General features: G+C 46.2%; 2 protein-coding genes across 3 annotated transcripts in view; one reads left to right on the top strand and one right to left on the bottom strand.

Moving 5' to 3' along the window:
• Positions 1–2,527, bottom strand: part of ddx39b (DEAD (Asp-Glu-Ala-Asp) box polypeptide 39B) — a 37,891-nt gene extending 35,364 nt beyond the window's left edge. Inside the window, exon 1 of one of the 2 annotated variants that reach the window (XM_060850785.1) lies at positions 2,199–2,527. The gene's annotated coding sequence lies outside the window, so the exon portion shown is untranslated. Of the gene's footprint in view, positions 1–2,138 lie in introns of both variants that reach the window. The other variant, XM_060850783.1, reaches the window with a different exon arrangement.
• The window catches only part of LOC132832691 (polypeptide N-acetylgalactosaminyltransferase 3-like), a 35,364-nt gene continuing 23,218 nt past the window's right edge, over positions 1,159–13,304 (top strand). The window contains exons 1-2 of the mRNA XM_060850782.1: positions 1,159–1,284; positions 11,131–11,558. Of these exons, the coding sequence (XP_060706765.1) occupies positions 11,137–11,558 (422 nt within the window). The 5' untranslated portion in view covers positions 1,159–1,284; positions 11,131–11,136. The remainder of the gene's footprint in view (positions 1,285–11,130; positions 11,559–13,304) is intronic.

Below are 13,304 nucleotides of genomic sequence, written 5' to 3'. Positions count from 1 at the left end.
CTATCGCCATCAACATGGGTGGGCCTGATGTAGAGGCTTCACCCTCACATCATTAGCCATTAATACTTTATTCCCAGCTTTCGGGAGTGGGGGACAACGAGAGAAGGAGAGGAAATAAGATGCACTGACAGGTCATAGACTCATACAGATTGGAAACAGACCCTTTGGTGTAACTTCCGTCTTGACGACTAGATAGCCTAAAATAATAGAGTCCTATTTGGCCAATATCCCTCATGGAATGAGTTGCCAAAGGAAGTGGTTGAGGCTGGTACAATTATAACAGGTTCCTTTTAAACCTTTCCCCTCTCACCTTAAACCAATGCCTTGTACTTTGGACTCCCTATGCTGGGGAAAAGTCCTTGACTATTCACCCTATCCATGCCCCTCGTGATTTTGTAAACTCCGAAGGTCACCCCACAACCTCTGATGCTCCAAGGAAACTAGCCCCAGCCTATTCAACCTCTCCCTATAGCTCAAACCCTCCAATCCTGTAAACTTCCTTGTAACAGTCTTATGTTACACTGGTTCAGAGATGAGGGGGTCGGTTGTGGCAACCTTTCTACCCCTATATGTTAAAAAACTATATAAAAAGTGTTCGATGGGATAGATACAGAGAAGCAAATTCCCACAGTGGATGAATTAACAAAAACAATGGGGAAGTCATATGCTATGTGTAAAATTCTGACATTTGGCAACGAAAGCAACATTTCCACTCCTGCACCTGATATGAAAGGAAAGGTAGTGAAAATCAGCCCTTAACATCTTCCAAAATACTTCAATCGAAGTCCCCAGGTTTCTGAGTGACACACTTTCATCAGGTCAAGCACTTAACGTGAGAAATCAAGAGCTATCTTTCACCAACGCGGACGCGATGGGCTGATGGGGCCTTTTATTTCTTGCACTGTCGGCCTCTCCCCCACCCACGCGATCGGCGCAACAGGCCACAACATATTGAAGGCCCTGTCTTTCAAAACACCATCTCACCCCCTCACCACAAAACGAGCAGTGAGAGATCATGTTAGATCGAGGAGCCGAGGCTAATATTGGAAAATTCGAAAACAAAAAGTTATGCAAAAAAAAAATGGGAGGGGGGGGGTGTGTGGGGAGAAAAACCGAGGGAGGCTGCGGGATAGAAAGATGAAGAGAGTGCAACATCAACAAAAAAAAAGCAAACGCTGGATAAAACAGACCAGTTGGTTTTGCAGGCGATGGAGATCGACGAGGAGGAAGAGGATTCAAACCCCGTCCCCCTCTCTCCGGCAGCGGCAGGGCGCGAGATCCCAGGTAACGTTCCATTCACCCCCCCCCCCACCACCACCACCCCCCCCCCCCACCACAACACGGAGTGGGAGCGGTTGGGGTACCATTCCATCCGGGGGGGGGGGGGGGAGGAAGACTGTACCATCTCCGCTCCTCACGGGGAGCGCGGAGGTGAGTATGGGGGGGGGGGGGAGAAGGGAAAAGGGGGGGGGGAGAGAAGGGAAAGGGATGGGGGGGGAGAGGGGAGGGAAAGGGATGGGGGGGGAGAGGGGAGGGAAAGGGATGGGGGGGGAGAGGGGAGGGAAAGGGATGGGGGGGGAGAGGGGAGGGAAAGGGATGGGGGGGGAGAGGGGAGGGAAAGGGATGGGGGGGAGAGGGGAGGGAAAGGGATGGGGGGGGAGAGGGGAGGGAAAGGGATGGGGGGGGAGAGGGGAGGGAAAGGGATGGGGGGGGAAGAGGGAAAGGGATGGGGGGGGGAAGAGGGAAAGGGATGGGGGGGGAGAGGGAAAGGGATGGGGGGGGAGAGGGAAAGGGATGGGGGGGGAGAGGGAAAGGGATGGGGGGGGGGAGAGGGAAAGGGATGGGGGGGGAGGGAAAGGGATGGGGGGGGAGGGGGAAAGGGATGGGGGGGGAGAGGGAAAGGGATGGGGGGGGAGAGGGAAAGGGATGGGGGGGGGAGAGGGAAAGGGATGGGGGGGGGGGAGAGGGAAAGGGATGGGGGGGGAGAGGGAAAGGGATGGGGGGGGGGGGGGGAGAGGGAAAGGGATGGGGGGGGAATATCCCCTTCACGTCCCAGCCCCCACCCGCCGCGTTTCCGACCCATCGCGCGGAGAACTGTCTAAACCGGCCGTATCCCTCCCGCCGTGTCCTCAACCTACCTCCGCGGAACCTACACCTGGAGTGTGTTTTATGTATATATTATATTATATATATTTAACTGGATAACGGGGCACAAATCGCCGATCCCTCGTCCGTCTTCACTCGGCTTTCACCGACTCCATTCAACCCCCTCCGCTCGTCCTCCTCAAGACCCCGAGAGTGGAAGCTGCCTCCCCAGCGCCGGTTTTCTCATCTCGGAGGAAACTCCTTCCCCTGCGTTGGCTCTGGGCTTTACAGAATAATAATCCTCCCCGTGAGGATTATTATTCAAACGGTCTTTTCGGGTCGGAAGGAGGTTAATTCCCATCCACCCAATCCGTCTTTCAACCCCGCTGGACACTCGTTGCCTTGGTGACTGGAGGCAATCTGAGCGGACAGCCCTTACCGGGGGTTTTTTTTCGCTTCCCCCCCTCCCCCTTTTTTTGGTTCGCCGCCGGGTTTCCAGCGGCGGGAGACGTCAAAAGGCCCACCAACTGCACATGCGCCATGCCGGGAGCTGAGCTGAGCTCGCCCTCCCTTTCATCCGACCCTCCCCCCCCGTGCTGCGCAGGCGCAATCGGGACGGGCGGCCGCTCGTTCCAACGCATATGCCTTGGTGACACGCTGTCGCCACTCCCCTCCTCCCCCCCCCGCAAACGCCCGCCCACTTTCCGCAGAGGAAGTCCTTTGGTGCGCACGCGTAGTCAGGAGATGGTGGACAGAGCGGCCGGGGATGCGCATGCGTGCCCGATACCCAACCGCCTCTCCCGTGTCTGCGCATGCGTACCCGACACCCAACGGCCTCTCCCGTGTCTGCGCATGCGCCTTACCGTCTTGAGGCTTCAGAGGATGGGGAAGAGGTTGAGACTGCCTTTTTTTCCCCCCTTTCCCAAGACGTTTAGCTCCCCTTGGCATTAATACATCTTTGACCACTGTGAGATTATTTGAAACAAGGTGTTTCATTTTCTTAATGCAAACAGAAAGAAAAGTAGTAAGGGAAGGACGTTGTTCTGTATACCAAGAATAATAAGCCAAGGGTTCCTGAAGTCAATGCAAGGTAAACTCAGAAACACAAAATGCTGGAAATACTCAGCAGCTGGGTTAGTATGGAGAGAGAGAGAGAGAGAAAAAACACAGGCTTAGTGTTTCAGGTTTGTGTCCTTTCGTTAGGACAGGGGAAAGTAACAGAGATGTGATGGTTCTTCTGTCATTAATTCATGGGATGTGGGTGTTGAAGGCTTTCCTCCAGTTTATTGCCCATAGCTAATTGCCCAGAGGGCAGTTAAGTGTCAGCCACAGTGCTGTGGGTCTGGAGTCACATTAGGCCAGGAGGGGTGAGATTTCCTTGCCGAAAAGGACATGAGTGAACCAGATGGGTTTTCACAACAGTAGATGCTAGATACGTAGTCACCCTCAGGCTAGATTTCGGTTTGGGTGTTTGTGAAATTAATATTTCACTATCTATCATGAAGTGCTCTCCAGAATGTCAGAATTGTTAGTCCTCCAGTCTGGAATAATGGAATGGTGCTAAGACAAGAAAAGAAAAAAAAAATCTGTTGAGAGCTGAAAGCCAAAAATAAGGAAATAATCCAAAATATGCAAAGAAAGGGAAACATTCAGGGTAGAGACTGGTCTCAAATAGTTGAAGTCTGGACTGAGTGCAGAATAGCACCTCAGACTTCAATTAAATATTTTGAAGTCTTCTAGACTCAACATTGATCGTACAGACACAACAACAGCATACATACATTGATGTAGTGCCTTTAACATTGAAAAAAAATCCCTACTGCTGGAAAGTGAGCCAAGGAGGGCGGCAAAAACTTGGTTAAGGGGATTGGTTTCAAGGAAGGTTAACCAGGAGAGGCTTGCAGGGATTAAGAGAGAAACTTCTACATTGAGTTTGGGCTGTTGAAGGTACAACACTAATATGACACTACTTGGGGCTAACGAGGCTGTGTCAAAGAAACAGAATGGTTAGAGTTGTTTTATGGGCAGAGGAAGTTATGGTGATGGAAATAGATGAATTTAAACAGAAATTGCTGGGAAAACTCAACAAGGTTTGTAAGCACCTGTGGAGAGAAAGCAAAGTTACTGTTTCAGGTCCAGTGACCCTTTTCAGAACTGATTGTAGCTCAGAAAAGGTTGGTTTATTTGTTGAAAATGAGGTGGAGATAGAGTCCAAAGAGAGAGAAAAAAAAACAATCGGACAAACAAAGGAATGTATAAAGGTCAGCCTGAGGGCATCAAGAGCTGCTAATTGTGACTTTAAACACAGTTTAGGGGTAGCAGAGTACAGATTAATAGTTGGTTAACTGTTTGATGATGAATATAGTTTGGTATTCTCCATGTGTCAGTGGACTAGGAGGGGAGCCATTTTAAAGGCTTTGGGGGAAGGGGCAGCAAAATTGGGCAGGTTGAATAAATATTTTAAACATTTATTTTGCAACATTTCAATATCCCAAAATGCTTTACAGACAATGGAGTGCATTTAAAATGTTCTCACTGCTGTAATGTACAAAGACCAACATCCAATTTGCACACAAATGTCTCACAAATGACAATGTGACAATGACCAGATTATTCATTTCTCAGGAACATTGATCAGAGCTAAATGTTAACTGAGGCATCAAAGTGTTGTCACGGACCTGTTTTCCATCCATCAGAGAGGGCAGAAGCAGCAGTTTAACATCCCCTTTGAAGTCAGCAGCATTGATGGGGCAGCACTGGGAGTTTCAGCCTGGTAATGTGCTGAAATTGCTGCGTTGGGTTGTCTTGATCCCCTCAACCATCTGACTCGGAGGTGAACATGCTGCTAATGTGAGCCATGGCTGACACAGACCGATACTTAGCGAAGTATTCCACTCCCACATCAATGTGAGAGGTTTTTCAAACTTGTACTCAGAAACGGAGCACTTTGATTGCAGTGTTTTTCTATTAATCCATGGCACGAGGGCATTGTTGGTTATGTCCATCCCTAATTGCCCAGAGGGGAGTTAAGAGTCAACAATATCACTGATAGTCAGTCTGGAGTCATATGTAGGCAAGACAAGGGCATTAGTGAACCAGATAGGTTTTTAACTGACAATCAGCAATGGTTTAATTGTCATCTTTAGATTCTTAATTCCACTGTCTGACCTTGTGGGATTTGAACCCGGGTCCCCAGAACGTTACCCAGGTCTCTGGATTAAGTCTGGTGATAACACCACTAGGCCATCACCTCCCCGCACATAAGTCTACATGTGGGAGTGAGCACTGAAACTGAATTCAAAGAGAACACCTTGTGTTAAAACATGACCGTTCGAAACAATCTTCTTTCAAATGAAAATGTTGTCACCTTTTGTTGAACACAGAAATAGCTATTCATGTGGAGGTTTTCTCCTTACATTCTCCCCAGTTATTTTCAGTGTAGTTGAGATAGTGGTCAGTGAGCCATTATTTTACTGCTACGTTTATGGTTCAATTTGCAAACCTGAAAATTGTGGCATTCAAAATTTACCAAATAAATCCCTCCGAATTGCTTGTTTCTTGACTTGTTCTAAGTCCAGTTTACCACTCAGTAATTGCACTTGCTGAACCACACTGTCTCACACTTTGGTAACACCCCTGTTTTAAAGTTCTCATCGTCGGGTTAAAATCGCTCTGTGGACCTCTGTAACATTTAACATCTTTATGATCTCTGTGCTGCTCCAATTCGGACTCTTCGGTCTTCCACCATTTCTGTCACCCCATGCTTTGGTAGAGAATCATGCAGTATGGAAACACACCTTTCTGTTCAACCAGTCCATATCAATCATAATCCCAAACTAAACTAGTCCATATCCCTCCAAACCTTTTTTTATTTGTGACATTTATGCCTTCTGGGTCCTGAGCTCTGCAATTCCTTCCCTCCTCCCCTCCCCTCTCCACCTCTCTTCCTTTTAGATAACCTTAAGATCTACCTCTGATAAAATGTTTAGTCACCTGTCCTCAAATATCCTTTGTTATAAGTCCCAATTCATCACTAAAATTACAGCACCGTCTAGCTAGAGGTTGTCATTGATGTCAAATGATTTGTTTGCCCTGCAAAGACCATTCAATGTTGGTACGACTTTAACAGTATACCTTTTTCACAATTTTGCATCCTTTCACGTATGCTTTGGCGTGAGATCTGTATAATTCTGAATGTCGGATGGAATCTTATACCTATGAAGAAAGGTTAAAATTAATCTGCAGGCCTTCAAGCTTGTTCTGCCATTCAGTTAAATCTGGGCTGATCTGAACCACTGCCTCTGTTATTCATCTGAGCTCCCTCGAAGCAATGAAGGAACGATAAAGGAAGATCAGACGCTTGGTAAAATTGTACCAGTCAAGAGTGTGTTACTGAAAAAGCACAGCAGGTCAGGCAGCATCCAAGGAGCAGGGGAATCAACATTTTGGGCATAAGCCTTCATCAACATTAGTGCAGGAAAGAGAAAGAGAGAGAGAAAGGAACTGACAGCAGTGAACCTGCACAGTTACTGCCTTTGCTGTTTGAATTCATGTATCACTGGACATCAGAGTGCGTCCGGGAAAATTAACAAACAGTGAAATTCAAAACTAACCTTGGAGGAATCTATTCGGGAGAGGTCACAGCACAGAAACAGAAGTGAATATTTAAGCGTGGCCTTACAGTAAGTCTGCAATAGCGAGTAGAGGGGGTTCTTTCTAGATTATATGTTTTATTGAGGTATGTCTCTTGATTAAACTTAAAATATAAACGATAACTATTAAATTTAACTGGAGCAGTGTTTGTAGAAGAATAAGACGGTGCTTTTTCTGGGTCTGCAGATTGTGAAGGAGCAAAAATGGCCTTTAGTACAGTGATATGCTGTTCTTGTTGGATGTGGAAGTTTAGGGAGAGTTTACTGATTACTAAAGATTACATCTGCAATAAATGCTGTTGGTTGCGAATCCTATCAGATTGAATGGATTGGTTGGGGAGACAATTCAAGGCAATGAGGAATTTAAAAGAACAAGGGGATGTGATGGATGGCAGTTATAGGAAGGGGGGACAATTGGCAGATACAGTCACAGAGAGGGATTAACTCCAGGAAAGGTAAGGGAGGTAGGCAGTTAGTGCAGGAGTCTTCTGTGGCTATCCCCATTTCAAACAAGTATGCTGTTTTGGAAAATGGAGGGGTGATGAATTCTCAGTGGAACGTAGCACGAATAGCCAAGTTTCTGGTATTGAGACTGGCTCTAATGCAATAAGGGGTACATCGGGTTCCAAGAGATCAATTGTGTTAAGGGACTTTCTAGTCTGAGGTACAAACAGACGTTTCTGTGGCCAGCAGCGAAAAATCAGAATGGTGTGTTGCTTGATCAAGGATATCCCAGAGAGGGTGCAGAATGTTCTCAAGAGGGAGAGGGGCCAGCTGGAGGTCATTGTACACATTGGAACCAATGATATAGGAAGGGAAAATGTTGAGATTCTGAAGGGAAATTACAGGGAGTTAGGCAGTAGTTTAAAAAGGAGGTCCTCGAAAGTTGGAATATCTGGATTACACCCGGAGCGATGAGCTAGCGTGGGTAGAAATAGGAGGATAGAGCAGATGAATTCATGTCGAGGAGCTGGTGTATGGGAGAAGGATTCACATTTTTGGATCATTGGAATCTCTTTTGAGGTAGAAGTGATCTGTACAAGAAGGATGGATTGCACCTAAATTGGAAGGGGACTAATATATTGGCAGGGAGATTTGCTAGAACTGCTAGGAGGATTTAAACTAGTAAACTGGAGTGATGGGACCCAGGGAGATAGTGTGGAAAGAGATCAATCTGAGACTGGTACAGTTGAGAACAGAAGTAAGTCAAACAGTCAGGGAAAGCAGGGACGAGGTAGGACGAATAAATTAAACTGCATTTATTTCAATGCAAGGTGTCTAACAGGGAAGGCAGATGATCTCAGGATGTGGTTAGAAACATGGGACTGGGATATCATATCAATTACAGACACATGGCTCAGGGATGGACAGGACTGGCAGCTTAATGTTCCAGGATACAAATGCTACAGGAAGGATAGAAAGGGAGGCAAGAGAGGAGGGGGAGTGGCGCTTTTGATAAGGAATAGAATAACAGCTGTACTGAGGGAGGCTATTCCCAGAAATACATCCAGGGAAGTTACTTGGGTGGAACTGAAATAAGAAAGGGATGATCACTTTATTGGGATTGTATTATTGAGCTCCTAATAGTCAGCGGAAAATTGAGAAACGAATTTGTAAGGAGATCTCCGTTATCTGTAAGAATAATAGGGTGGTTATGGTAGGGGATTTTAACTTTCCCAATATAGACAGGGACTGCTGTTATGTTAAGGGTTTAGATGGAGAGGAATTTCTTAAGTGTGTACAAGAAAATTTTCTTATTCAGAATGTGGATGTACCTGCTAGAGAAGTTGCAAAACTTAACTTCCTGGGAAATAAGCCAGGGTGTTAATGGGGGAGCACTTTGGGGCCAGCAACCTTAATTCTATTAGTTTTAAAATAGTGATGGAAAAGAATAGACCAGACCCAAAACTTGAAGTTCTAAATTGGAGAAAGGCCAATTTTGACGGTATTATGCAAGAACTTTCAAAAGCTGTTTGGGGGCAAATGTTTGCTGGTAAGGGGACAGCTGGAAAGTGGGATGCCTTCAGAAATGAGATAACAAGAATCCAGAGAAAGTATATTCCTGTCAGGGTGAAAGGGAAGGCTGGTAGGTATAGGGAATGCTGGATGACTAAAGAAATTGAGGGTTTGTTTAAGAAAAAGAAGGAAGCATATGTCAAATTTAGACAGGATAGATCGAGTGAATCCTTAGAAGAGTATAAAGGCAGTAGGAGTTTATTTAAAAGGGAAATCAGGAGGGCAAAAAAGGGACATGAGATAGCTTTGGCAAATAGAATTAAAGAGAATCCAAAGGGTTTTTACAAATACATTGAAGGCAACAGGCTAACTGGGGAGGGAATAGGGCCCCCCAAAGATCTGCAAGGGGGTCTTTGAGCTGCAGGAGATGGGGGAGATACTAATCGAGTCTTTTGCATCAGTGTTTACTGTGCAGAAGGACATGGAGGATATTGAATTTTGGGAAATAGATGGTGACATCTTGAAGTGCTGGATGTCTTGAAACGCATAAAAGTGGGTAAATCCCTGGGACCTGATCACGTGTACCCTAGAACTCTGTGGGAAGCTAGAGAAGTGATTGCTGGACTTTTGCTGAGATATTTCTAGCGTCGATATTCACAGGTGAGGTGCCAGAAGACTGGAGGTTAGCTAATGTGGTGCCACTGTTTAAGGAGGGTGGTAAGGACAAGCCAGGAAACTATAGGCCAGTGCGCCTGACATCAGTGGCGGGTAAGTTGTTGGAGGGAATCCTGAGGGAGAGGATGTACATGTATTTGGAAAGCAAAGGACTGATTAGGAATAGTCAACATGGCTTTGTGCTTGGGAAATGATGTTTCACAAACTTGATTGAGTTTTTGAAGAAGTATCAAAGAGGATTGATGAGGGCAGAGCAATAGTTGTAATCTATTTGGACTTCAGTAAGGTGTTCAGCAAGGTTCCCCATGGGAGACTGGTTAGCAAGATTAGATCTTACGGAATACAGGGAGAACTAGCCATTTGGATACAGAACTGGCTCAAAGGTAGAAGACAGAGGGTGATGGTGGAGAGTTGTTTTTCAGACTGGAAACCTGTGACCATTGGAGTGCCACAAGGATCGGTGCTGGTGCACTGCTTCTCCTCATTTATATAAATGATTTGGATTTGAGCATAAGAGGTATAGTTAGTAAGTTTGTAGATGACACTAAAATTGGAGGTGTAGTGGACAGCAAAGAAGGTTACCTCAGATTACAACAGGATCTTGACTGGATGGGCCAATGTGCTGAGAAGTGGCAGATGGAGTTTAATTCAGATAAATGCGAGGTGCTGCATTTTAGGAAAGCAAATCTTAGCAGGACGTTACACTTAATGGTAAGATCCTAGGGAGTGCTGCTGAACAAAGTGCAGGTTCATAGCTCCTTGAAAGTGGAGTCACAGGTAGATAGGAGAGTGAAGAAGGCATTTGGTATGCTTTCCTTTATTGGTCAGAGTATTGAGTACAGATTTTGGGAGGTCATGTTGCGGCTGGTTAGGCACTGTTGGAATATTGCGTGCAATTCTGGTCTCCTTTCTATGAAAAGATGTTGTGAAAGTTGAAAGCGTTCAGAAAAGATTACAAGGATGTTGCCAGGGTTGGAGGATTTGAGCTATAGGAGAGGCTGAATAGGCTGGGGCTGTTTTCCCTCGAGCGTCAGAGGCTGAGGGATGACCTTATAGAGGTTTACAAAATCATGAGGGGCATGGACTGGATAAATAGACAAAGTTTTATGTGGGGTGGGGGAGTCCAGAACTAGAGGGTTAGGTTTAGGGTGAGAGGGGAAAGATATGAAAGAGACCTTTGGGGCGACGCTTTCATGCAGAGGGTGAAATGTATGAAATGAGTTGGCAGAGGAAGTGGTGGAGGCTAGTCCAATTGCAACATTTAAAAAGCATTTGGATGAGAATCTGAATAGGAAGGGTTTGGAGGGATATGGGCCGGGTGCTGGCAGGTGGGACTGGATTGGGTTGGGATATCTGGTTGGCATGGACAGGTTGGACCGAAGGGTCTGTTTTCATGCTGTACATCTCTATGACTCTGGGACTCCTGATGAAGGGCTTATGCCTGAAACGTTATTCTCCCGCTCCTTGGATGCTGTGCTTTTCCAGCAGCACACTCTAGACTCAGATCTCCAACATCCGCATTCCTCACTGTCCCTTAAAGTTATAACTGGTACCTCCATGACAACAGTGAGGACTTTTTGAAATGAGTTGACTCTGTTTAAGCTTTATGGGAGGTCCTGCTGCACAACAGTAATAATTACATAATATTTATACATGCAAATTCAATGGCTCCCTCAGATTGGGCCAGGAAATTTCTTTTTCGAAAAGCAAAATGCACCAAGTGGTTAATTCTGACACTGGTTTGTTTTTTTATGTCACTCAGGAAGGAATGGCTTGGCGAGTGAAAGTAGTTTCACTTCAGAAGTTTGCGGTGGTTCTGACCACCTGTGCCCTCGTCCTGTTTCTGGCGTACTGTCTATCCAAAATGGCCGCGACAGAGTGGTCAAAGGAAGAGTCACAGGTGGGCACCAGCTTCATCCTTCCCAAGGCACCCAGCAGAAGACCAGCCAGCGTCGACCGGCGCTGCCAACCCGGGTACTACTCCAAGGTGGAGCTAGGGCCTGTTGTGGGGCGGCGCCAGGAGGACCTGGGAATGCCGGGTGCCCAGGGAGATGGTCTGGTGCTGGACGGCCTCAGCTTCAAGGAGGCGACCGAACGGTCCATTGGTTTCCAGAAGCACGGCTTCAACGTCTTTGTCAGCGACAGGATCTCGATACACCGCGGACTGGGACCTGACCCCAGACCTCCAGAGTAAGGACCTGCATTGGCATTGGACGGTGGGTGGGTGGGTGGAAATGTCCCTGTGCCTGGGCAGTTGCCAGCCAAAGTTGGAAGGGGGTGCTGGGTAGCTCAGCAATGTCAATGTCAGTATTGTTAAGGTCTCAATTGAATCAGCAGTTAATGCCCGCCACCCACTTCCAGTTAAATATAAATGGATTTTGCTGCCTGTCAGGATTATATGCTTACAAAATCTCCCCCTTCTACAGATGGAGGATCCATCTCCTAGACATAATCCTTTCCCGATGCAAAACCACTCCCAGATGCTGTCATTCATTGTATTGTGTTATTTTTGCTCTCCACTTTTCACCCCATTCTGTGAGTCATGGCCCTTACTCTGAATCATAGAGTCATACAGCATGAAAACAGACTCTTTGGTCCAACTCGTCCATGCCAACCATGATCCCAAACCTAAAAAACAGGTTGCTCTGCTACAATGTGACACCTGTGTTCCCCTGCGACCTCGTGCTACAGAAAAATCACACTATGGAAAACCGCTACAGAAAATCACGCTCTAGTAGATCACAAATAGAGAATGGCTACGCCCGTTCAGTATTCGCATTATCCAAACAATGTCCACAATTCGTCAGTCGTGTTGGAGCCAGTTCACGCTGATGAAACGTGCATTATAGCAGAACGACCTGTCGTCCCACCTGGCTCATATCCCCAGCAAAGATTTTTTATTCACGTACTTATCCAAATGTCTTTAAACATTGCAACTGTACTGTCCTCCGGAAGTTCATTCCACGCACGAACTGCTGTCTGTGTAAAGAAGTTGCCTCTCTCGTGCCTTTTTAAAATTTTTCTCATAGAGTCACAGAGATGTGCAGCATGAAACACACCCTTCGGTCCAAATGCTGCCCAGATGTCCTAAATTAATGTAGTCCCATTTGCCAGCACTTGGCCCATATCCCTCTAAACCCTTCCTATGCATATATCTACCCGGATGACTCTTAAATGTTGTATTTGTACCAACCTCCACTACTTCTTCTGACAGCTCATTCCATACCTGCACCACCCTCTGCGTGAAAAAAGTTGCTCCTTAGGTCCCTTTTAAATCTTTCACCCTAAACCTGGTCTTTCTAGTTCTGGACTCACCCATCCCAGAGAAAAGACCTTGTCTATTCGCCCTGTCAATGCTCCTCATGATTTTATAAACCTCTCTAAGGTCGCACCCCAGCCTCCGACACTCCAGGGAAAACAGCCCTTGCCTATTCAGCCTCTCATTATAGCTCAAACCTTCCAACCCTGGCAACATCCCTGTAAATCTTCTCTAAACTCTTTTAGATTTCACAACATCCTATAGGAGGGAGAACAGAATTGCACACAATATTCCAACAGTGGCCTAACCAATGTGCTTCTTTGCTGTCCACTACACTTCCAATTTTGGTGTCATCCGAAAACTTTCTCTTCTCACCTTAAAAATGTTCCGTAGTCTTGAAATCCCCCAACCGAGGGAAAAGACATCTGGAATTCACCCTATCTATGCCTCTCATGATTTTATAAATCTTAGTGACGTCATCCCTCGACCTCCTAACCTCCAGTGAAAAAAGTCCCACCCTAAACAGCCTCTGATTATAACTCAAACCCACCAGTTCTGCTGGGTAAATCTTTTCTGAAACCTCTCCAGCTTAATAATATCCTTCATATCGAACTTGTATTCTAATCTGTTTCATGTTTAACATGACCCTTTGGAATATGAATTCCTTCTTCTAAATG

This window comes from Hemiscyllium ocellatum, chromosome 35 (assembly GCF_020745735.1).
Source record: "Hemiscyllium ocellatum isolate sHemOce1 chromosome 35, sHemOce1.pat.X.cur, whole genome shotgun sequence".
Lineage (NCBI taxonomy): Eukaryota > Metazoa > Chordata > Chondrichthyes > Orectolobiformes > Hemiscylliidae > Hemiscyllium > Hemiscyllium ocellatum.
Note: the sequence above shows the minus strand (reverse complement) of the source record. Positions and strands in the feature narration are given on the sequence as shown.